Here is a 27,453-nt window from a genome sequence, read left to right on the forward strand (position 1 = left end):
TTTTTTTATTCTTACAATGTACCTTCTATTAACAGAGTGTGGTTGGAAATGACAAATTCAAGCATTGTCAAGTTTTCCCAAATTCCCTTAAAAGCCACATAAATCCTCCACAAAGCTACAGGTTAGTCCAAGAGGTGAAAAGTGCTGAAATTACACAGCAAAACATGACAATCCCCTTGATTTTCCACAATTCTCAACAATCCACTTGCATCAACAGTTTTGCTGCAATTTCAGCAAAACTTGGTGAGTGCATCTAGGAGGGTACTTCTGGAGTACTGATATCAGCAGAACAAGTTTTGCTGTAATTACAGCAAGTTTCTTGGACCACCACAAATGCTCAGGAAACATGATGTATGTGCAGGTCTTTCCATGCAGACCAAATTTTGCTGTAATTTCAGCAAAATTATATAGGCCTTTGGACAGATGCTGGAGTGCATATTGTAGGACCTATTATCATGTTATGATTTTTTTTTTTTTATTATGCATATGTCCTGGTTTGTTGAAATTGACAATATTAGTGTGTAATTGTCAACTAAATGCGATGAATTTGTCGCATATGATGGATTTCAAACATGTTTATGCTTTCACTCTCCATGATTTCTGACAAAGGTAAGACAAGTCACTCATCAACTCAATTTTTGGTCTTTCATTCTATCTCCTTTTTACTCCACAAAACATATCTCAGTACATCTATCAACAGATACCAAGTAATTATAAATGATATAGCAAGATTTGTGTTTATTGTTGAAATAAATTTCTTTATTTCCATTTTTTTTTTTTTGGGGGGGGGGTGTTACAGTTTGGTACTTGATATGTGGCATTTGTAATACACATGGGAATTCATACAAGAAAAAGAAAAATGCTGTATCAGAAAAGAAGAATACTGACAGTTGTTAAATCTAGGCAATATACATGTACATTTACAGGCAGAACTCATGCAAAATACTAGGATGCTTCATGTGCTTTCTCATCATTTCAAAAACACTGCAATCATTATGGCATCTTGGATATGAATTGCTCAGATGATACAAACTTAGGATAAATAAAAGACATACACAATTTCATTCAAAATAATGTTGTCATATTGTTAACTTTTAAATAGCTTCAACGACTAACAGTCAGGCCTTATGAATAATAATTGTGCAAATTTTATAAAACTGCTCCCATTGATTGATTGAACAGATAAAACAAAACAAAAAATTACCTCACAAAAGTTTCCTTCTGAGAAAGGTGGTAAGTTTTTCTACATAGAGATAATTAGCTGTTTTTATACTTTCACATGATTATGAGACTTACTCAACAAACTTATAGAAAAACAATAAAACACAAAAGGGACCCACTCAAAAACAAATAAAAATGGAGGAAAATGAATACATTTTTTTTTCTTTCAAAAATATTTGATGAGTTTTGTAAATGATTTCTTTGCTCTCTCTCATATTTTAAGTTTTTGTATTCATTTTATTCATTTATTTATCTATTTTTGCATGTAAAAATTAATGAAATTATTAATTAAGTTCCCAACATCAGGGACAATTGAAGGCATGGAGGTGCCAATGACCCTGTAGAAATATTATTTTACTCACCTTTAAAACACCTGTAAGTTCATACATCTACATAACATAGCAGTCACGTGTGCCAAATTTCAACCTACAAATGCTCAAGACTCAGGGAGGTTTCCACAGTATTTTTGCATGATTGCCATTGAAAATATTATGCTGTTACCATTGGCATCACATTATTCAACAATGACCAAAGATTGAGTTTGCACATCTGTGTAGCATGGCAGTCATGTGTGCCAAATTTCAATCTAAATGCTCAAAGACTGAGGGAGTAAGCTGAATCCACAGTATTTTATATGCTTTATAGGGAAAAATGTTTTTACCTTAGTAACGCATAGTTCAACAATGACAAAAGATTATATTTGCACATTTTTGTACTACAGCAGTCACATGTGCCAAATTTCAAGCTAAATGCTCTAAGAATAGGGAAGTAAACTGTTTCCACAGTATTTTCGTAGGACTTTTATTCAAGATATGCTGTTACCGTGGCAATTCATTGATCAACAATGGCAAAAGATTAAGTTTGCACATCCACATTTTGTACATACCACAGTGGCCACATGGGCCAAATTTCAAGCTAAATGCTAAAAGACTGAGGGAGTTGGCTGAATCCACAGTATTTTTGTATGCTTTTTAATGAAAAAAATGTTGTTAGCATGGCAACGCATAGCTCAACAATGATGAAAGATTAAGTTTGCATATCTACGTACTATAGTGGTCACATATGCAAAATTTCAAGCCAAGTGCTCAAAGACTGAGGAAGTTGACTGAATCCACAGTAATTTTGGATGATTTTCATTCAAAATATGCTGTTACCATGACAATGCATCATTCAACAATAACCAAAGATAAGTTTTCACATCTATCATAGCAGTCACATGGGCTAAAAATTTCGAGCTAAATGCTTAAAGATTTAGGGAGTTAGCTAAAAAGCATATAAAGGTAATGCATTTAGTGAAAAAATGCTGTTACCATGGCAACGTATTGATAAACGTCTAGATCAAAGATAGTAGAGATAATAAGATACGAAGGCGCGCGATAACAATGGACACAAAATGGCTACCCTACATGACGATACAAAAGAGAGCTAAGTACAAACTCAGTACACCTAGGAACATCATTCATTTCCAAAGATAGTGGTATCTTTATTATCTTAAAAAGACTTAAAAATTATAGTCTTGGTTTTTTTCGATTAAGGGGATTATTTTGAAGAACGAGATTTTAGAGTAATAAGGATTATTTCGTGGAGGTAAAAATTTGGCAACAACATGATCTCACAATCAACGGGACGCTTGATAAACAACAACATCTTCAAAGACAGCGCGTCTCAGGCAAAGACACACATCACCTGAGACGCGCTGTTCCTGGAGCCGCTGCTGATGTTTATCAAGCGTCAAGGTAGCGCGTCTCAGGTGGTGTGCGTATACGCTTGAAGACCGCGCGCTGTCCATTTGTTTTGTACATGATTAGCGTGCACTTTCGTGTCTTATTAGTTAAGCGTCTTTGGTCTAGATAGAAGATGTGTTCTGCACTTCTACACACAGTCATAAATGTGCCAAAATTCAAGTCAAGTACTCCAAAAACACAGTGAGTTAGGTCAATCCACTCTTTTTTTTTTTGTATGATTGGTACAAAAAACTGCTGTTGCCATGGCAACATATTTGTTCACACATACATAAATAGCATCTTGCACAACTACACCTTACATTGACGGCATCTTATATCCGAAATTTCAACTGAATTGCTGTAAAACTGATGAGTAGTTTGATCAACCACAATGTATAAGATTTTGTCAAAATTTGCTGTTGCCATGGCAATGCATTATGCAACACTAACAAAAAGCGTTTGCACATCTTCCTTTGAAAGTGGTCACACATCCCAAATTTCGGGTCAATTACTCAAAAGATGAAAGAGTACTTCCATCCACAACATTGTGTATTCTTTTTTAAATTTGCTGTTGTCATGGCAATGCACCAGGCGATACCAATGAAGAAAGTGTCTTGCACATCTTCTTTTGATAGGAGTTACACATGCCACATTTGGGGTTAATTGCTCAAAAAATGAAAGTAGGTCAATCAATAATTTTTCATGAAAATTTGCCGTTGCCATGGCAACGCATTATGCGATACTAACAAAAACGGTGTCTTGTACATCTACCTTTGTATCTCCATGGGTCAAAATAGTCTAGGACCCTGTTTGATAACAAGATGTAATTGATTTTAAATTGCTGCCACAGACTTATGATAGAAGTCAATTTTGTAATAAATTCTAACTCTTCATAAAACGAAACCAAGTACAGTTAGGATTTAGGGTATGGCGTTAGAAATCGCTGTTACATGTTAACAAAGAGTTTTATGTCTGGTTTCGATGACACTTGTGCAGTCTGGTAATTTTCATCTTTATTTCCTTTTTTTTTTTTTTTGAATTTCTATTTGCGCATCCCTGTGTCTTAATCATCATAATTATATCACTTGTCTTTAATAAGAAGGGATAGCCAAAAAGTAATTACCATCACAAAGATGTACACATCTTCCCCAGAGAGTGCCTGGTGATACAATGAGACACGAGTCCATTGTATTTCTATCTGCACGGCAGACCCAGTTTGGCACATGCTTCAAACATTTTTGAGTGGCAGCATCGAACATCTGGCAAAGGATATAAGAGATGGTCGTGACTCCATTCTTTTTAACCTACTTGGATTTATAAATCACACTTTGTATCATTCTGTGATAAGACAATTAAGGACAAGTCCACCTTCATGTACATAAGGATTGAGAGAATGCAGCAGTATTAGTAGAACCCAAAGTTTGAGGAAAATCAGACAATCTGTTTAAAAGTTATGAAATTTTTTAAGTATCTGCACAGTCACTGCTGGATGTGAAGACTGCTACAGTGTATGATGTCACTTGCATACAACGATTGAAGGAAAATAAAAAAGAGAATTTCACAAAACTTGACTTTTTGAATAAAGTGCGCATTTCTTCGACCTGTTACTGGAGATGTTAAGGGTAATATTATTCCCCCTGTCTTCTGAAAGAGAGAAGTTGAGTGTTCTTGTGTTATGCGAGAAAAATGGGAATATGTTGAATTTTCTTATTCTTTCTTTATATCGTTGTACACATGTGACATCACAAGCTATTGTTTTTTCATCCAGCTGTGGCTGAGCAGAAACTTCAAAATTCATTACTTTTGAATGGATTGTCTGATTTTCCTCCAACTCTCACTGATATGTTCTACTTATTTTATTTTGCTGCATTCACTCAACCCATATGTCCATGAAGGTGAACTTGTCCTTTAAGCTACAGTCATAGATTTTTTTAACTCTTATGTTATATCTGTACTACCCTAAATCATGTGGCACACCAGTATGCATTCTGTGATAACTGATGCATCTGTTGAACTACCAGATACTTGAAGGTGCGACCATTATGCCCCTGGGTTTACATCAAACTTTGGACTGATGCTGCTTGTTGGTGATGTTGCGTGAAGCTGGAATCCATCAAACTGATACCCTACAAATGAAATGAACAAATCAGAAGAGTTAAAATTTGTACGGAGGAGAGTTCTGCAAAAACTGCGGCATGTATTCTTTCACAAAGCAAGAGTGTGCTGCTCTGTAAAGCTTACAATAATGTACTGCTACATATTCTTACATTAATTTTCATTTTCATTTCTTCCCTTAAAGCTTAACATTGCTCTGATGCCAGAGACTAAACAAATATGTAAACAAACAAAATACAAAATGCTTGCTCCTTAGATTCCTAATTGTTTGAGAAGTTTTCTACAAGTATCCTTAATTAATTACAATATTATTTCTATTCAAATCTTTAAGTCCTACACAATAATGGCAAGTCTACCACATATCGCATATTGGTGCCTTGTTACACTGTTTTGTAACATTTGCTATTAACCAGGAATTCCATTCCAGGTTCAAGCACTGATTTCAGAGCTTGTAAACCTGGCAAAGGATGTGGATGAAAAACTAGCAAACTTCAACATGCACATTTTTAATAGTTTGCAAATGATTGCAAAACCTAAGCAGGGAATTGAAAGTGTTGTGAAATATTTGTGGGTGTCATTTTTAGTTTTTGGAAAAAATCTATCAATAGAAACGTGAAAAATCTCACAATTTGCCTGAAATTTTACTCACGTGTGGAGAAAATACTCCGGATTCACAAGCGCGCACTGAAAATGCGATCTGAGGTACGCGCTCTAGATGGCGGCTTCGAACGCGTGGGGTGTCATTTTTTCCGCACTCAGCTGCCGGGCTCATATCGACCGACCACCCCGCCCTCTATTGACAATACGTATAAAGCGTACTTAAACGCGTTTTTTCGAAAAGCTGCTGTTTTTTTCTAGTCGTAATTTTTTTCCCCAATAATATTTGAATATATTTTGAATCCTTCGATATTACTTTTGAAGGACTGTTTGATGAATTTGACTTGATTTTCATTAGGAAACTTTTCATCGTAATTGAAATAAATTAGATGAGTCGGTTTGTTTTTTCACATTCATTTCTCGTTTCTGCACCAACTCGTACGGTCGTAGCGGGCGACAAAATGTTTATGTCATGTGTATGTGTAACGTGTGTGCACGATCGTACAAGCGGCGGTGACAATTTTGCGGTCAAAATCGTCAAATTTATTACGGAAGGATACTCTACATCTAACAACGAGTCAGCAAAGATAGGCCTAGTTATATGTAGTTACACGATAAACCTTATTCGATTTTGCTAAATTTCGGTAATTTAGAGGGAATACTTAGTTGTTTTCGCCACATTTTACTCGGTAGCGTAACCCAGTGAAGAATCAAACACCGTTGCGCGTAGTCCCATGCGTACATTTTCTTTCTGCACGCGCAATGCCATTATAATGCGCGGTCGGTCGTTATGGACCCGGTCGGTGGGTTGGACCCCTACCATACTACCTCTCCGCCAAGGGAGGAGGTTATGTTTTCATTATACCGTTGGTTTGTTTGTTACGTAGTTAGTTTGTCCATGCACAAAATAACTAAAAAAGTAGTTAACGGATTGGGATTGGGATTAACAGATTAACTTGCAGGAAAGGTTGAGAACGACACAAGTAGTAAACAATTAACTTTTTGTAGTGATCCAAGAATTTGGGGGGAATTTATAAAGGATTATTGATATTTTGGCAGGAAGGGTCAATGAACTTGGGAGTTCAGGCTGCGCATATTTGAGGTTTGCATGCAGGCACTTAAGTGCACGCTCTAATCTTTGCTAGGGCGAGGCGCGCCGCGCATCTGAGGGTTTACAACGTTAAAAAAGCTTCTATATTGTGAAATCGGGCGATTTTTCAGTGGACAGAAATCACTGATCTTTATGGAAGAGCAAGATCATGGTGGAAAGTGGGAGCTGCTTGACGGAGGTCTGCGCTCTCAGAGTGCTTTTCTACTTACAAATGTTTAGCTGTGTGTTACTCATGATGAGAATTATTTTCAGCGCCATTGTCGCACCAAATAAAAAAAGAAAGTGAAAATTTCAGAATGTTGGACTTTGCCATTTTTTGACATTTACATCCTTTGCAAATGGTTCACATGCTCAGTAAAATCAACCTGTATAGTACGATAAGAGTAAAAACTTGGGAGGAGAACAGTGAAAATTTTTTTTATCAGAATTGGATAAATAGTGAAATAGGGAAGTTATGAAATTGTGAAGTTTTGCTAATTTTTGCAGTACAGTTTTCAAACATTTGAAAGCAGAACTGTTGACTGCAGAACAGTTTTTATACATTTTCATGCATGTATTTGACATGAATATGCAAATGAGTGAGCTGATGTTGTCTATAACCTTACAATTCTCTATTGATCATGTCCAAAGAAATGATAAGATTCAATTTTCTGTTATTGAAGTGGTGTCATTCCTGGTTAAATAACTTCAATGATCAGGTCGATCTATCAGGATTTTAGACTGATGCATGTTTGCCTTTGAATGAATAACTGAAAATTCAAAATTTGAATTGTATGGCAAGTTGTGATGGTATGGCAACATCACTTCATTGTTTGCATATTCATTATTGACTGTTCAAGAACTTTAACCCTACACCCACCTGGTTTTTTGAGGGACTTAAAACCATCGGGGGGGGGGGGGGGACTTTTTGGCCCCACTTCAGATCTCAGTTGTGGATCACATGATCCTCGCGAAAATTTGCACTAAGGTAGAGGCCAATGTAATCTACAAGACTGTATGGTTCGATTTTTCACATTTTGATTCATGTATTTTGAATTAATAAATGCTAATTTATGCTTTTTTTTTGCATATAAATAAAAATTTTTAGGTGAATATACAATTTTCAATATCCTTAACAATGATAATGAAGCAAAAATTTGGCTTAATAATTACTTTTTCGAATTTTATTGTTTATTGAATGTCTTATTTATTTCGTTTTTGTTTTTTGTCAAAATTTGTCGCAGAAACTTTTTAAAGCATCAGCCTAAAATAAATTTTCAGCCATTTTCAGCTAATTGTCAGCTATTGAAAGTAAAAATATTTATTTTTGTATGAATTAAATGCAAAAACACAATCTACATTGGATTTGTACAGAAAATCATGTTTTTGAGCAATTTTTAGGTCAACACATATTTTTCAAAGGGGCGTACAGGGTGGCTTCAAAACGGTATGTCCGAGAGCGACAAATTTGGTCTCAAAAGTTATGTGATACTTGAAAGTAAAAAGTTATAAAATGCCGCAGTGAGAGCATCATGCGTTGCGGAATGATCATGCGAAACGTCAAGGGGGGCCAAAATGCCTCCCCAGGTGGGAATAGGATTAAAATGCCATTCATTCCATATTTTTCATCTCATTTTGACAAAAAAAAAAAATCAATGTTATGCCAAATAAATTGTACTCTTTTTTCAAACTACATATCAACTGCATTTCTGTGTAATAGAATACAGTAGCACTCTTTATCAATGCATTGGAAATGCAAATCTTCATTATTATCCATTCAATCTTTTTGAATTCACCCCCCCCCAAATACTTTTGAATGAAGAAAAACTTAGTCTAGGAGACAAATATAATCTAACTTCGTGTAAGTGCTGAAAGTGATATGCTCCATCATTGAGGCCTGTGCACACTATATATTTCCAAATCATTCAAAAATTCATACAAGTTCATTACTCAACCTGGAAATTGAATGGATATGAACACATTACATTGTAATTCAATAACAAATTTAACTAGAGAAGCACTCTGAGAGCAAAGACCTCCACCAAGCATGCAGAGCTCTCTTTTCCATCACTGATCTTGTTCTTCCATAGAGATGGGGCCTGTTGCATTAAAGTTACAATGATGGTAACTTTGCCATACAATGGTAACTTCCATGGAATTCTTGATTGTGATTGGCTGTTGAGTATTGTTGCCATGGAGGTTACCATGGGATGGCAAAATTATCACCATTGTAACTTTTATGCAACGGGCCCCCGATTTCCACCCATACGTACTCACAGCATGCTGAAGTGTTTATACAACTGTAGTATGCTGAAAGTCTCCCGATTTCACAATATAGAAGCTTTTGTAACGTCTTAAACCCTCAGATGCGCGGCGCGCCTCGCCCTAGCAGAAACTAGAGCATGCGCTTTAGTGTGCGCATGCAAACCTCAAATACGCGCAGCCTGAACTCCCAAGTTCATTGACCCTACCTGTCAAAATATCAAAATCCTTCATAAATTTCCCAAAATTTCTCGGATCACTACCAAAAGTTAATTGTTTGTTACTCGTGTCATTCTCAACCTTTCCTGCAAGTTTCATCCCAATCCGTTAACTACTTTTTGAGTTATTTTGCACACAGACAAACTAACGAACGAACTAACTACACTGTATACTAACAAACAAACCAACGGTAACGAAAAACATAACCTCCCCCTTTGGTGGAGGTAACAAGGTACCTTGTACAATACAATGTGTGTGATTCTGCATGCAACAAAACTAGTTCAAAGGGGTATGCAAAAAGTAAAATGTCAGCTAACAACATTAACATTCTTGCTTCATTCAGATAGAAATACTGTTGCCTGGCACTGATAAAAGCAACACATTTATCATTCACTATTACTGTGGTCTCACCTGATGGGCCTTTGCAGTTTGAGCAGACAGCAGCCAAATACCTCCGCACATAGCATGTTCAGTACTATGAAGCATTCCAAAAAGTTTGGTCTTGTTCCATGAGCTAATGAAAGAGAGCTGAATATACACTGTACATCTATATGGAAGGAGACTGGTGTTTGCACAATCAGGGTTAAATCAAACTTCCCTCCTGCCTCAGCTATTGTCCTTGACGTTGGCAAGTTTGTTTGATCTTGGCTTAAACTGCACAGAATGAACCTGACTGTACTTGCTAAGACTGATGTACAAAGAAAATGAAAACAGCATATTCATGGAGTAGCTATATTCACAACATGTAGCCATCAAAAGTACAGGCATCTGGTATGATTGCTTCACAAACCGGTCCAGTTGAAGGCAAAAGTGCAAACTGTAGCGTGCACACATATGTCATTCAACTAGTCATCGTGGAATATTATTATTATCGCTAGAGATGATTGAAATCTTATGTAACAACTGAACTGCAGTCAAACCAATCAGGAAAGAATGTTTGTGATGTAGAAATAAATGCCTGTAGATATTTGCTTAGCGTAGTTTAGACACATATTTCTCACAGTAAGTAAAGACTATTCCCAGTGGATTCTATAAAAAAATATGTGTTTATCTTACCGTGACATATACACAAGAAAATGGCCATAATTATACACATGGTTGGTGCTAAGGCAAGCTAGATATATCAATAAGGAATATTATCCATGACCACGCTAATAATAATGATCAAGCAATTTAAATTTCAAGCAATGTATAATCATCATAAGTCATGTTTTCTTATTATATACCTGTACTCATGTCAGCACGTTTTTACGACTTGTCATCATTGACAGGAGGCCTTAGTTGGGTATAGTTTGGGGGAATTTATACATATGTACCAATAGTATATCAACTCATTCTTTTGATACAAGACAAGCTTATAGACATGTTCTCTTGATATCTTTTGAGCCAAATCTATATGGGCACTTTCACAGTAAACACTAGTACTGCGGGGATGTCCCTTTATTTTCCACAATGCATTACTCCAATATCACACAAACTTTTTGTAGAACACTTGAATGACAGAAAACTTTGTCCCAAAATTGCTTCAAAGAAGCAATGTAGTAAAATTTTTGCCAATAGAATAAAAATTTTGGCGTAACACATGCAGACCAAGGTCAAATAATGAATGCTCATTGAAACTTTGCTGTTGCAGAGCTACCAAGTCTCACGCATTGTGAGTGAGACTCAAGCATTTAGGGTCTGTCTAACGATCTCACACATATATGACACCAATTTTTCTCACGCATTAGGAGCATAGCTTAAAGGATTACAGTGAGAGCTGCAATTGAAGGCATATTTATCTTTTGTATTTCAAAATAAGTAAAAAATAGTCACTTAAGTATGGACCAGCTAAAAATTGAAAAAGCTCCCTACCGTGGGAGGGCGGACACCCCCCTTCAACACCCTCCCCATGCTCAGTCGCTTCGCTCCCTCGCTCACGCACATGCACGCGCGCCGAGATGCTGAGTCATGAAAATCTCACTCATAAAAATTTTTTGAACTTGGCATCTATGCTGTTGTTCAACTGAATAGCCTATCATTGGTTAGAAAAGATAGCAGCCCTAATATTCTATTGAAAGTTGCATTTCATAGCTGAAGTTTTCACAGTAGTGTACAGTGTATGCAACATAGACCAACAAAAATGCTATAAAGAATAGTTTTGTATACTGTGCAATGTAATTTTGTTAAACTTAGTTTAGAAATGCTATAAAACACAATTTTCAACAGATTTTCGGAGCTGTTTAGAAATGTTCTATTCTATATTACATCATTTACTTGGACAACAACAAAGTTTCAAGGAGCATTTATTATTCTTTTGTATATTTTTCATAAATGTATTATATTATCTAAGTGACATTTTAGGGTGATATAGTTGGAAACTACAATTGTCTTCTTGCACAAGGCAGGTGAGATACATGCCTCACCTCCCTGCTCATTATAAAACACACACAACACAGAATGCAAGAGAGTACCCTTCACTGTAACAACACTTTTCACAATCTAATCACATGTACACTTTTAATACATGTAGGCCTATCCAGCATATTATAAAGTATAGGCCCTGTTGACTGTTTGGATTAGCTGAGGCCAGGCCTTGCATTTTAGGTGTAGTTGCTTCAACAGGAAAATGTTTGCATCCTTATAGGGATTGTTTGTGGAGGAGCTAATCCCTGTGTAACTACACAGTAGGCCTTTCTACTTGAACTTGGATGTAGACTGTGCAAGTTGAACTTGATATGTAGTCAAATGCATAGCAGCCAAACTGGGCAGACTACACTTTGTAGTACAATCCTGTTCCCACATACTAAGTAGCTACAAGTACAGAGTATTGGTTATGTGGAGTTGTGACTTTGAAGACAAATTTACTGGAGAAAATACCACATTCTGGCCTGCCAAAATTGACAGTGAAGTACTGGTTGACTAATAATGTGGCACTACCTCATGCCTGCGTTAGCAGATATGGGAATCTGTATACTTCGTTTTCTTTGAGATGCATGCCACTCCACAAGACGTATTGCTACTCATCAATTAACCAGCATACTATGGCAATACTGTATTGCTGACGAAGAAGATATTATGGTGACATGGAAGCCGTCAGTTGTACAGTTCGTCTCATTCACACAGAATGAGCATGAACAGTTGGTATAATGGCATCAAGAGCAGGATGGGACTTTAGAGGAACCATGGCTAATGGTGTTTCACTGGATGATACTGGAATGATACTTTCATCAGACTGGCAGTAAAAATTTGTAAAGAATTTCCAAATGCAAAGGTGTGAAATTTCTGTTGGATTCTGGAATTGAGTGTTAGAATCCAAAAAGGTGCTGATTATGACTTGGCGACATGACAACTGGCAGATCTGATATGGAATTAAAGTAGCGGTCCCATATCTAGTGGACACACTATCTTACTGATCATGTGCATTGTGATCATCTGGAATATAAATATGTGACCTATAGACCTTTGAGAAGATGAACAAGTGTAGGCAGAACTGAAATTTGGAATAGCTCTTCCAGGAACACATGTATAACTTCTTGAAATGAGTGTCCAATATCCTCTAATGATTTGATGTAATTGTGATTGCGAACTTTTCTGTTTCTTGCATTCTTTTGTTATGCAGTTAAGTCAGATCACACACTTCATGCCTTTGCCACAATTTACCGGTTAACACAATGTTATCATGTATTCTGCTAATACCGGTACCACTAAATAACAGAAAGATGTGCCATGGCCAACCAAACCGTACTTCCCCTTTAAGACTGGAAGCGTACCAGTCTTGCAAGTTTTCAGTCATGTGACTGGGTCTTATTGCCAGGTGGAGAGATTTGACATGTCCAATTTTCACAACGGGTCATGGGCTTTCTGAGAATCATGCTACATTATAATGCACTGAAACCAAACGGCCGTAAGCCTATATACATGTATGTGTAGTTTGATCATACATAGTATGCATTATTGAGTCATGCAACGTACAAGTCATGAACCGGCTCGCCTCTCTAGTTGTGTGACTGGTCTGATTGTGTAGTACGTGCAGGTAGATCACATCAATGAAAGTTTGAGGAAAATTGGACAATCGATGCAAAAGTTACGAATTCTTAAAGTTTTGGTGTTGGAACCGCTGGATTAGGAGTCTACTAGAGGCTATGATGTCATGTGTGGACAACAATAAAGAAAATATAAAGGGAATTACACAAAAACTCACTTTTCTAGCATAATGAAAGAGCACTTGACTAAACCCTTTCAGGAAGAAGGGGAGAATAATTACTAGTTTAAACCCTTAATATAATGAATATAAACGCTTTAATGTATCAGTATCAAGTTGATAGAATAAGTAATTTTCATGAGAAGTGACTTTTTGTGGAATTTCCTTTACAGTTTCTTCATATTGTTGTCCACGCATGACATCATATCCTCTAGTAGTCTCCTCATCCAGGGGTTCCAACACGCAACAATTTTTAAAACTCATCACTCGCACTAGATTTTCTGATTTTCCTCAAACTTTCACTGATGTGTTCTACAAGTGCTTTCACTCAATCCACATTTCTCGTTGGGTTTTGGTTTCCTTTAAGTCTCTTTTAATACATTCAGGAGTCTTTTCCAAATACAATTATTTTCAACACATAAATGACCACAAAAAAAAAGTGTGCAAGGAAAGACCCCCACCTGCATGGTGTTCACTGTGCATCTGCAACGGTCCAACAGATTTGCTGTAATTACAGCAAAACTTGTTCTGCTGATATCAGTACTCCAGAAGTAAGTACCCTCCTAGATGCACTTCTAAGTTTTGCTGAAATTACAGCAAAACTGTTGATGCAAATGGAGTGTTGAGAATTGTGGAAAATCAAGGGGATTGTCATGTTTTGCTGTGTAATTTCAGCACTTTTTACCTCTTGGACTAAACTGTGGCCATGTGGAGGATTTTTGTGGTTTTTAACGGAATTTTGGGAAAACTTGACAATGCTTGAATTTGTCATTTCCAACCACACTCTGTTTATTTTAGAGTTAAGCATGAAATTATGTTTTTCAGAGACCATTATAAACTTGGTGAATTGTATGAATTTCACGCTGATTGCATGACAGCTGGCAGCCCTGCAGTAGACTCTTAAAAGCAAATATCAGTTCGGACTCTTTATGGACAAACAGTAACACTCCAAATGGGAGTATCATATGGACACACAGTCCAAGTGGGAGTATTATGGTATAGAGGCACTGGACTAGTGCAGGTCCTCAGCATGTTAATGGAGAGAGTAAAATAATATGAATAATATGATGGAAGTTTTGTAAAAAGGGACAAGACATTCAAGAGAGTTGTGGGATTTTTTAAAGAAATGGTTTCAGATGTTTCCATCAATTTATGATGGTGGTCACAACCTCGTGCACAAATTTGCAGAGGCAGTGATGTCATCACCTCACAATTCAGACATTAGTTTGTGTGCAAAAATATACCAATCTTATCATGATTTAGCCGGTTCTAGAATAACTACCCCCTTGAAAATTACCCTAGACCCTTCCCCTGACCCGAACCTTAATCCTAATCCTGAATCTACAGTCGTATTCCTAACCCTAACCCAAACTCTAACCCTAAACTTAACCCTAATCTTTACTCTAACCTTACCACCAACCAGTATTTAGCCCAGGGATTGGAGAGGGGAGTGGGGGTATAAGGGGTAATTGTCCTTCTAGAGGGGGTAATTACCCTGATACCATTAAGCCTTCTCGGCTCAGTACATACATCCAAAGACAAAATGTCATTACCCAATATGTCCATCTTGACCAAAGAAGCATACCAAGTAAATGAATAAGTACCAAACAAATGTCATTGTTAGTGGATATTGGCAATGTCTTTCTATAATTATAGATACTTCATAGTACAGTTGTATAGGAGCATCAATCTTGCATGGCCTTCTCTGGATATCAAAGAAACATGATGGTGCTGTTGTTGTTATTCGATCATTTTGTTATTATGACTGCAAATGCATGCAATGTTCAGTATGCATATTATTACTATAGATATATCATTTTTATCATTTTCACCATTAATAGTATCATCATCATCATCATCATCATCATCATCATCATCATCAGCCAATCATTGACACTGATTATATGGATGTTCTTGTACTGTTTTAACCTGTTAATAATCAGAGCTCCCCAAATAAACCTTCATTTCAGTTTTAGGTTTAGTTGTTTGTTTGTTTTTTGTTTTTTGTGCTGCTGGCCTCTTCCTATTTTGTGCAGACCTGTTTATTTGAGGGTTGTCTTCCTCACATGGAGGTAATATTTAATTGCTCAGTGAAGTAAAATTCAGGGCTACTCTAAAGTATCCACTTCCATTAGAAAAGGCGAGACCATGTTTGCTGAAATGTCGGGACTGGGTAGGCCCTTTTCAGGGCCAAACACATACCCTAGAAAGAATATGTGGTGCACCGTTAAGCCTTCTACCACCCAAATTACCAATGACTATCATTTATGAGTGTCTCTTGTAGTCATTGCAAACAAACAACAACAACAACAAATTGAAATGTAGCCAGAGATTGTTTATTGACAATTAATACTTCTCTTTTCTTGAATATATCACATGTGATAAATGTGATGATGATGACAAGGAGTATCATTGTTCCTACATTACAAAATGTTTTAAATTGCCAAATTTAACTGTAAGTATTTGTGCTACTTCTACTGAGTGAGAACCACCCTTCCTATTTGTGCAATGCCAACAGTTCTGCTGCAGTTGTTGATGTTGTTGAGCTGGTCGTCATTATCATTGCGATTGTTATTGTCATTGTTTTAAGTCCTGGTACTGTACGCTACGGTTCTCAAGATGGGTGGTTGTACAGAGAAGTGAGTAAGCAACGATCTAGATTTAGTGTGGTGTTAATATGATAGCCATGTTTACACGCTTCTCGGTGGCCACAGCAATGCAGTGTATAGTGATGGAATCTGTATCCATGCCCTTGGCCAAAAATATAGATCAAGGAAGTTCTATAAAGACTTTATTGATCACACCACCTAACGGTATTTCTGGAAGTTCACATTTCAGTGGACCAGCAGATTCCCGTACTGTCCTCATACCCACTTTATATACTGACAAAGGAGATTCAGTAACAAGCGGCAGAGGACAATAGAATGCAAATGACCATGAATTGTAGTCTCTATTTTCGATGCGATGTCAATCTTCTTCTTCTGGTTCATGGTGTTCTAGATATGCTTGTAATGGTATCTTCTCATCCCCCCCCCCCCCTCCCCCCAAGAAAAAAAAAAAGAAAAAGAAAAGAAACTGTTTGCATTGTTGTGGGTATATTTTTCTCTACACATTTTAGTGAAGGGAAAAAGTATCCCCCCCCCCCAACACCCTGTGTCTTTATTATCTTTCCTCCTTTATTTCTCATTTTATTTTCTTTCATATCTACAGGTTCTGGAGACCAGGATATGTCCTTCACGGAAAAACTCACTGCAGCCATCATCAACAATATACAGGTGAGACATGATCAATGAATGCAGTCCTGTCTCTTTATCCCCTGACCTCAGATCCAATCTGTTATATCTTTGTGCTGCAGCGATACCATGGTGATGGGGATTAAGATGATGATGATGATAATGAGGATGATGATGATGATGATGGTGGTGGTGGTGATGATGATGCGTGGGAGGAAGATGAAGATGATGACAAAGATGATGATGGAGATGATTATGATTATGATGAGATTTGATAAGATAATGATAAACTAATTAGTGGCAATGGTGCTGAATTTGATGCAAAGGAGGACGTTCAAATGTATGAAACAAATCAGAATTTAAGTTGGATATATCACATCTATTATAAGCAGAATAAATCCAACATCTACACCTGTACACTCTGATTATGGTGATTAGAATAAATTTGATCCAAACCTAAAAGGGAATAAAATTATAAAAATATTGCCTAGATCCTGTGTTATCAAGATGCAGTCTTCTCCAATAGACTAGCGAATATGATGAGGTTGAATAATGCTTTGTGTGTATTTATTTCTGATATCCATGCTAAAATTTCTTTTTAATGAATTGTCATCTCTGCTATCTTTAAATTTTTTAATGAGGAAAAGCCTCCAAGATATTTTGATAGGAATTGATGTTTTGTGATATGACTGATATCCCTCATATTCACTTTATATCCTCCTCCTAAAAACGAAACAAAGCAAAAAAAAAAAAAAAAACTACCCAAAATCACCAAGTGAACGAGAGCCAGAGAATATCTGGAGAGAAAGATGATAGAGTTGGGATCCATACTCTTCTAGCATGAGATGGTGGCATTTTTTAATTTTTTATTTTATTCCATCCCCCACCCCACCCCCACCCCCACCCCCACCCCCACCCCCACTGTGGATGCCAAAACCTGTTCTGTGAACTGCATCAGTGACTAATTTGACATGAGAAAGTGTGGTCTGCAGATGTTTGCATGATGGCCAATTCATCACTGAAGCATAGTGTGTGTTTGATGTAAATTGTACATGACATGGCTGTGAACCACCCACATGAGTATACATGTACATTGTAGGACTTCAACTAAAATATACTGCTTTGATGGTATGTGTAGTTACATCTTATTCATATGCTAGATTTGATAGCTGGCTATTTTTATGCCTCCGCCACGAAGTGGTGCCGGAGGCATTATGTTTTCGGGTTGTCCGTCCGTCCGTCCATCCTTCCGTCCATCCTTTCGTCCGTAATGAATTTTGTTGACAGCGTAACTAAAAAACCTTTTAAGGTATCCTAATGAAACTTGGCATGTATGTGTATTAGGGGGTGAAGTTGTGCCTATCAACTTTTGGGTGCACATGCTCAAGGTCAAAGGTCAAAAGGTCAAGGTCAAATACGTAAAATTTCACTATTTCCACCATATCTATGCAATGCCTGAAGATATTTTCTTGAAACTTAGTGTATACACGTATTACCCAATTAAGATTCTTTGGTGAAAGTTTGGGGTCATGAGGTCAAAGGTCAAAGGTCAAAAGGTCAAGTAAAAATATTAAAACTTAACTTTTTTCTCTGTATCTTGGAAATTGTTCAAGGTATCTTCATGGAACATAGTATATATACATGTACTGACTGGCAGTGAATATCTAGAGAATTTAGGGTTCATGGGTCAAAGGTCAAGGGCAACACTTCAAAATTTTACTATTTCCCTCATATTTATGCAATGCCAGCAGGATTATCTTTTTTTTTAACACTTGGTGTATGATGTATAACCTAATAGAGATTCTCTGGAAGCTTTCTTTTTTCTTCTTTTTGTTTGCCTCAAAGGTCAAAAGGTCAAAGATCAAGGGAAAGTGCTGAACTAACTTTTTCCTCCATATCTCAGAAGTGGCTCAAGTTATCTTGAAACTTACTACGTATTTATGCATGTTGTGCCTGACAGTGATTATCCTATGAATTTTAGGGTCAAAGGCCAGATGAAAATGGTAACAATGAACTTTTCATTATAGAAATTGCACTTTTTCTCCATACCTTGAAAATTACTTAATGCATAAACTGTGAATGGGTCAAAGTCAAGTTAAAGTCTTTAAATTCCCAAGTACATGCTCTCCTATTCATCCAATTAAACCTAGGTCAAGGAAGATGAACATTCAACACATTTGTGACAAACTTGTCATTTTAATATTTTGCCAATTTTGTGAAAATGTAATCACACATTGTCTACATGTACTATAGACCTATTAGGAGAATCATGCATTATGGCGGAGGCATACCAGTCGCCTTAGCGACATTTCTAGTTGTGAAATGCATTGTTGAATTGCAATCGTTCTGTGATATCGCATTTATATTTCATATCTATCCGTTGACTAACAAAACATATGGTATATGTGTATGTACATGTACATGTATCTATCGTTCAAGCAACATACATGTATGTGTCCATTGATTGAAAGTATACCAAGCAAATGTGGAATCTTATACAGTTTCTCTGGATACTTGACTGCATCACAGGCTGAATACTAATCATATCTCAAGAAAATCTGAGTCACAAATATTTACTTTAATAGCGCTGTGAGCAGAGGTATCTTTTATTCACTTCTATGATGTTTGGCAGCTTCTATATAATTTTAATCAAATTTTTAGCTCTCAAAGCAAGTGTTTCAATATCGAGGCATTGTGGATCCCAGAAAAAAAAAAAAAAAAAAAAGGTTCAGTGACTTAAGAGCCAACAGCTGACATGTGATGCAATTCCACAATCAGTGACTGCACAGGACATATCAGACTCTTTGGTGTTCAATCAACTGTACAGTGGCTTCAAGCAATCATTAAAATTGGACGACACCAAGATAGCACTGTGATATGAAAGCACTACCCCAGATTTCCACATGTGACAGATACCTAACTATCAATTGCTGTCCCATGATAACTTTTGTTGAAAGTCTGAAGGACATCTCCGATGTGCAAAATAAGGCCTCTGTTTAAAATTGTAATTGTGTCGCCTTCACAATTTTTTGCTGGTATTATATTTCGTATACGTGTGCACATCCCACACTTTAGTATACATCTTGACATGTCATAAACATGTCATAAACATGCCATCCATCAGCATGTGATCCCAGGTCATCTATATTTTTCATATCACCCTATAAGTGTGAAATACGAGCAGATATTAATGGGATATGCATCATCAAAACATGATGCTATATTAAAGGCATAATTTACCAATTTGCAGGTGGAACAAAAACCCAGCATTCTTGCTTTAAAATGGTTCTAAAATGTGAGATAGGGATAAAAACAAACACTGCAAAAATTTGAATCCGTATAATCGATGTTAAGTATTGTTAAATACACAAAATGTAAGCAATAGGTACTATAAATGATTAAAATGTTTCCATACTCAACTGTCTACAGTTATGGTTTATTGAGAAAAATACTGATGTCAGAGTGTCTGTCAGAGTATTCTTATGTGGTGATTTGAAATGGTACCCTGAAGTCTATTAAAATGATGAGGAAAATTATGATATAGTGAAAATGGAGGAGGGGGAGAAGAAGAACATATTTAATAGTGATCAAATTAATGATAATCTCACCCTGATTACCCAGTTTAGCTCCATATTTCTCCCACAGTTTGTTTCACTTGAAAAACATTTTCAAAAGCCTTTTTTGTTGATAAATATTCAACTTCATTCTTTTTGGTAATAGGCCCTAGACTTTTAAAAGATGAAAATTCCTCTTTCTCTCACAAACTATCAGATAGTGTAAATTTCTTTCTGATTTTGTGCATTCAGTGAATTTGTATAAACCAGTCCCATCTATAATTCTTTTCCAGCATGAGATATGCAGTGAAATTGTGTCAACTGAAAAAAGAAAAAAAAAATCGGTCTTCAGAAAGACGAAACAAAAGAAAATTATTAACCCTCATAAAGTTGAGTACATTTGCAAAGCAGCAAAATACATGTACAGTACATAACCAGTGCTGCAAGAGCAGTTTCATTTATTTATTTGTTTGTTTGTATTTTATTTATAATTGTTTAGTTTGTTTATTTTTTTCTGGGTAGGAGAAGAGGATGCCATGTAATAGCTGTAGATTTTGTGCATAAGGGCCAGCGCCAGGCACCAGCGCAAAATGGATCATGCGTGTGGCAAATTGCAGTAGAAACCATTACTGCCACAGATGCAGATGACTGTGAGATTGATAGCAGCCATTAGAGGCCATATATCTCATCTATACCCACTAGAGGGCTGTATATATATATATATATATATATATATATATATATATATATATATATATATGGCTGTGGAACATGGATGAATATAAACATTATATTCTATGATCTATGCCTGATTTGCTGCGTATAATGGCTCCAAAAATGCATTAATTTTCAATAAACTTCATAGGATACACAGTTGCAATGTTGAGAAAAATTCAATGTTTTTTTTTTTTTTCTTTTCCTCAGCCCCATTTCTAATTCTGACCTCCCTGGGTTATTTTTCCTCTATCAATAAAAGAAATAAAGAAGAAAAGAACAAGAAGAGGAACATAAAAGTTGATCCCAGAGTTATTTGTCCAAACTCTCACTGAAATCACATAATGCTGTATACGCCAAATATTTTGAGAGGTTTTTATTTTTCGCAAATTTTGTTAGTCAGGTGCCATTTGCAAATTTAAAGACACTCGAAAATATGAACTTTGATTCCACCACAAATGTGATGTGCTCACATGCAGCTCTTCATCAGTACAATACTCTATGACAGCAAATTTAAAGGGTGTGTACAGTTCTGGTCGAGGTGAGAATTTAGCTTTTAACATTCTGCGAGATATTCAAAAACCACCCTATGAGATGTCAAAGAGCATGCAATTCTAAGGGGTATCAAAAGTTTATTTGATGAAAATCGGTTTTGAAATGGCTGAGATATCCAAAAACAAGGTGAAACAAAGAGATCCTAATAAAAGGTGTGGCCTGTCGCCTTTTATTATTAGCACTTTTTTGGATATCTCGGCCATTTGAAAACCAATTTTCATCAAATAAACGTTGAATCCTTCTTGAAATTACTTGCTCTTTCATACTTCATAAGAGTCTTCTCATTATCTCACTTAGGAATGTTCAAAACACGAATCCCCACCTCAACCAGTACTGTACAGTCCCTTTATTTAAACCACTTGGGAAATTGTTGTGAAGTCCTGTTTAGTGAAAAATTAGACTGGCAAATATTCAGTATTGTATCTGTATGTACATTTATATGATATGAAAATAGAATTGTGAACTAGATTTGATAAAAAAAAAAAACACATCTCTGTTTCTTGTTTTCTGTACATGAGTGGCCTATTAATCCGTTGACAGTGTACTGTAACATATTCCCATGTAGAGTTACGCCACTGTACATATATTATGTGGCATACCCAATACCTGTAGGCAAAATGTTTAGCATCTCACAGGTATCACAGTGACAGTGTAGATGAGAGTTTTCACAGACACCTGGAAAATTTTTGAGCAACAAAATATGTTGACATCAAACTTTGTCTTGCAAAGTGAAATGATGCATTAGAATCAGGAAAGAGAGAGAGAGAGAGAGAAAAAAAAAGAATTTGTCCTGAAGATACAAACCGTACATGCAGACATGTATTGCACAGCAAAACTGAATATGATGTTTGAGAGTAAAATGCTTTTATTCACACAACCTGCAAAGAATTTGATTTGTGCTATCACCATTCCTGAATGGCTTAGTGATAGTACACTACATACAGTCTGTATGTAGCAATTCTAAATTTTCACGAATCAGGACTTCGCGACGATTTTGCGAGTGGTTAAATTCGCGATCGTAGAGTCCTGTACTGAACAATGAAAATGTAGTGAATAGCACCCACTCGCAAAATTCATAAAAGTGAAAACCTCATGAAATATTTGGCATATACAGTAGCCAACTTGCAGCCACTATTGTTTTTTATAATTAGAAAAAAAGATTAGAAATCATGGGATTTATAAACAAATGTACATAATCTCATCGAAAAAAAAAAAATGTATCAGTTGAGATATTCACCTATGGCAAGAATGAGATTTGCTGGCAACATGAAACATTTGTGGGGTGTGAACATACTAGGGTAGTTAACACACATGTGGTGTTGAATTTCTGTGAAGCAAAGGTGATTCTTTGATCACATCCAAACCCTCTTCCAGGTCAACGTCTCCAATGTGCACATACGATACGAGGACTGCAGCACCTACCCAGGCAGGCCGTTTGCGTTCGGTGTGGCGCTGCATCGCCTGTCGGCCCTGGTGAGTTCGTCCGGAAAATACGTTAGGAAGTCTCTCGAGCATTGCACAAACAGTGCGCACACTTCCTGCATTATCAATCCAGTGCTGTGTCGCTACCAAGCACATGGTAGAAGCTGCAGTATAAAGGAATGATGCAAAGTACATTGTATGTTTTTGTTCTTGACTGTTTTCTTTTACTCATTATGAATGGAATACTCTCTTTGAGTGTGTGTGTGTGTGTGTGTGTATGTGTGTGTGTGTGTGTGTGTGTGTGTGTCTATGCAAGGCAATAGGATGAGATATATAGCATGACTGGGTATACATGTACACATGTACCGGTATATATGCAAACTACATTGTATATTTTTCTTCTTCTGCTGTTTTCTTTTACTCATTATGAATGGAACACTCACTTTGAGGGTGTATGTGTGTGTGTGTTTATGTGTGTGTGTGTGTGTGTGTATGTGTGTCTTTGCAAGGCAATAGGATGAAATACATATAACAAGTCTGGGTATATATTTTTTTTGTTAGGTTAATAGTCTGTATTCTTTAAAAATACCACGTGCATGCTTGGAGAGAAGAGAGAGAGAGATGAAAAAGGAGAAAAAAGAGCAAAAGATATGATGATGATGGTGATGATGATCATGATGATGGTGATGATGGTGATGAATAGCATGTACAGTACAATGTATATAGCGGCCAATCTGTAAAGAACATGATTCAAAGGTGCACGGCTCCCGTGACATGTCACAGAATACTATTATTCTGGAAGACATGGCATGCATTTGTACACAGTAGAGTAATGAATAAAGGAATTCTGTGTACAGGAGCTGGCATTGTGCGTTGTGGTGTGTACTGTATGAAATGCTGAAACACTGTGATCATGGTGTGATAGACTAGCCAGAATATTCATGGCATTGTATAGATCTCTTATAATAATACTCTTTTTTTTTCCTACCCCCCCCCCCCCCACACTCTCCTCAGACCACAGATGAAGAATGGGAGCCAGCCCAGATGGACGCCACGGCAACCATCATGAGAAAGGTGAGCAGGATGATCAAAGGCATCACCCCAGCCAGGAGGAATGCCACCTCTTCCTTTGTGAGGTCCTTAGGGACCATCCCCACTTTGCCTCACAAGTGTCGACTCTTAGCCGCCTCATTCTGTCCCTGTCACAGCAAAAAGCCACAATCTCTCCTCTTTGAAAAAAAAAAAGAGAGGGAGAGAAAAAAAAATACTGATGTTGGCATATCATCAGTCTTCTCTGTCACTGCTATTAGTAAAGAAGCAGGGACGAGGAGGGGAAAAAAGCATCCTTTCTTCCTCGTGGAAACAGATAGCAATCCTGTTGGCAGAAAACAGCAGAAAGGAGACAGTCAGTATGTACATTGCCAGTTATATTTTTGCAAGCTATGTGTAGAAGTATATACTGAAAAGACAGCAGTTATTATTATCTTCAGAACCCATCAATGAAGAAAAACAATTATGTAAAAACATGGAAAGAGTACACACTGTATTTACAGGTGATTAAAGAATTGCAAAATTTAGAAAGATAAAAAAAAAAAATGTCTGGAAATGCAGAAATGTGAGATGTCCCTTGTAATATATATATGTCCCTTTGTCAGCACTTCCCAGTTTCCCGTTGTTATAAATGTGATTTATCTTGGTAACAAGATACGCTTTAAAATGTGCATACTGGGAACATCGCAGTGTTTCATCGTAATACATGATCATCATTCTGAGAATAGAAATGTAGATTTATAGTATACTTAAAAGTGGATATTTTCGCGCAAGTAATTTTTCGCACTGAACCGGATGTGAAGAGTTTCACATGTTTTTGATTCCGCGGAAGCGAGACAGCAACTACCAGAACACATGGCAAGCAAAAAAATTTGCGTGCTTTTATTTTCGCATCACCTTCTGGTTGCGCAAAATGCGCAAAAATTTCCTCTTTTACAGTACTATACCACAGTTTGTGTGTATGTACAAATGTATAGTCTACAAGTATGCAGAAGACTACAAAAGTCCACTGACTCACGTCACATGCACTGTGTCTTAAACTGTATTTTTCGATTCTCTAGCTGATGGAAGCCATTGGTTTCTCTGCCTACTGGAACACCTCCGTGTCGGATCCCGTCTCGCGCTACGTGGCCTCGGGAGAGTGGAAGGAGATCCTCAGAAGCTCCATATTGGGTCACGAGGTCAAGGGTCAACCCTTTGACTTTGGTGAGCACACTATTGTAGCTTCACATATGAGTGAAATGCTACATGTAATGTTTAATGTTTAGTTTTCCTGCTCCATATGTTGGAGTCATCAGTAAGACATCCTTACATGTTCCAGAAATGAAATAGAATGATGGAACAGTGTGGCTGTCTCAGATTAATAGCATAGTGTTAAAGGGATGGTACAGTATTGGTGGAGATGAAAATTGGGCTTTAACTTTTTTACGAGATACCATGAAAACACTTATGAAATAGTACAAAGCATACCATTTTAAGAGGAATTCAAAGTCTATTTGATGAAAGTGGGGTTTGTGATAGCTGAAACATCCCAAAACAAAGTAAAACAGAACGATCCTAATAAAATGTGGGTCCCACACTTAATTAAGATCACTGTGTTTTGGATATCTCAGCCATTTCAAAATCAGTTTTCATCAAATAAACTTTGAAATCCTCATTGAATTTCATGCTCTTTCATATTTCATAAGAGGTTTCTCACTATCTCACCAAAAAATGATAAAAAAAACCTAAAGTCTCAACCCAAACTCTATGATCCCTTTAAAAGTTGTTTTGTTTATTTGCTTTTTTGCCATTTGTAAGTTGCACAATGTACGTGTACCATACTACACGTCTGACGTATGGTGTATGTGAATATTAATGAGCGATAATGGAATGAACATGGCAGTACACATCAATGATGCATATTGTCAAGGGATATGCCATTTCAAAGTGCAGGGCCCCGTTTTATCAAAAGATAAAATCGATTTTGAATTTCCTTTACCACACAGGCTGCCATAGACTTAGAGTTGGAATCAACTATATAATCAATTTTAACTCTTCATAAAACAGGACCCTGGTTAGGTACAGATTGATGCAATGTACTATAGGGTTCAACTCTGCACTGACATTATGCATTTTGCAAATTGCAATAATGGAAAGTATGACACATCACATACAACGTACATGTACAATGTACAATGGAAGTGTACAGTTAACGTATGCAGCAAAACGTTTTTCTTACTTGTACATTGTACCCTGCTTTCGATCAGGCAGTGCATGGAGCCACAGCCTACACTTGTAGTTTGCTCTTCTGGCAATATCAAATCAAAATCAACTTTCTAAAGTGCATTTTTACTCTAGCTTAAATTATAGAATGCCAACAATTATCAACCTTTAGGAACTTTGACACATTTTTTTATGTTTCCATGAAAGCATGGTGACATGTTTATTGGTGGAGGCTCACATCAAAACACATTCTAATCTTACCACGTAAGCCAGACCTTGAGAAATGATTAGTTTGATCTCGGGGAAATGAGCTTGATAAAACAATGAACTTGATGAAGCACTGTCCTACTGGAAATGATTATTTGCAACCACATCATATTTTTTTTTTCTGTCTCTCTTTGAGTGCAAATGAAATATGTCTGCGGAGGAGAGTTTGTTATTTGGATGTTGTGTTACCTCTCTTGATGCAATGATACCAGGTTTTAGAGGAATTACAGGATTTATGTGTCATGCCGTTCTCAAATTAGGAGATTATTGATTTTTCCTACTGTAGGGAATTTTACATTCATCCATGTACAGATATCATAACACCAGCCTGTGAATGCACTTTACATGCTGTATAGTACTATTGATAATACCAGTATTCAAGGACTATGAGATTTGTATATTTTGGTATTGAAAAATGCTGTTATTATAGAGCAACACCCTGCAAAGGCACATCATTGCACCTTATAAAACTAATGACAGTTTTGTGCAACATCCCCCCCTTTTTTTTTTTGGGGGGGGGGGAGTGTTTTTATGGAAAACCAATCCAGGAAAGAAGAAATTGTACAATATGAAATCACATACAGTTCTTTACTGTGTATTTCTTTTTAATTACATGATGATTGTAGATTCCATAGTATTATCTCCGCTTTTCTTTCTGTTGTTGTGTTTTAAAGAAAGAAGAGAAAAAGTAAGCTGTAAGCTAGTATTTCAAGGTGTTTTCCTGTGTAAATGATGAAATAATAAATATTATATTAGGTTTCATGTCCAATGTTTGGTGTAAAATTTTCAGGTCATTAGTCTCATGGAAGATTCTGAAGTATGCAGTTTAATTTTTCATGAAAATGACTATTCTGCATATCGCAAGCAGGTACTATTACATGATACAAATGCAGATCATTATATTTTTATCAACTCGTCAGCCCTGTCATTAACAAAGGCCTGTATACTGCCTGACATGTGTACTTTGGGATGTGGGAATACACCATGTAACTGCCGGTCATCATTTTTCCTGGTTTTATGCATATTATTCATCTCTTTAAAG

General features: G+C 36.6%; 1 protein-coding gene across 1 annotated transcript in view; it reads left to right on the forward strand.

Moving 5' to 3' along the window:
- LOC140242987 (intermembrane lipid transfer protein VPS13A-like) overlaps positions 1–27,453 on the forward strand; it is a 150,797-nt gene that overhangs the window by 30,433 nt on the left and 92,911 nt on the right. Inside the window, exons 5-8 of the mRNA XM_072322727.1 lie at positions 16,631–16,686; positions 22,842–22,940; positions 23,904–24,020; positions 25,001–25,145. Of these exons, the coding sequence (XP_072178828.1) occupies positions 16,631–16,686; positions 22,842–22,940; positions 23,904–24,020; positions 25,001–25,145 (417 nt within the window). The remainder of the gene's footprint in view (positions 1–16,630; positions 16,687–22,841; positions 22,941–23,903; positions 24,021–25,000; positions 25,146–27,453) is intronic.

Source organism: Diadema setosum, chromosome 19, assembly GCF_964275005.1.
Source record: "Diadema setosum chromosome 19, eeDiaSeto1, whole genome shotgun sequence".
In the NCBI taxonomy this organism is placed as follows: domain Eukaryota; kingdom Metazoa; phylum Echinodermata; class Echinoidea; order Diadematoida; family Diadematidae; genus Diadema; species Diadema setosum.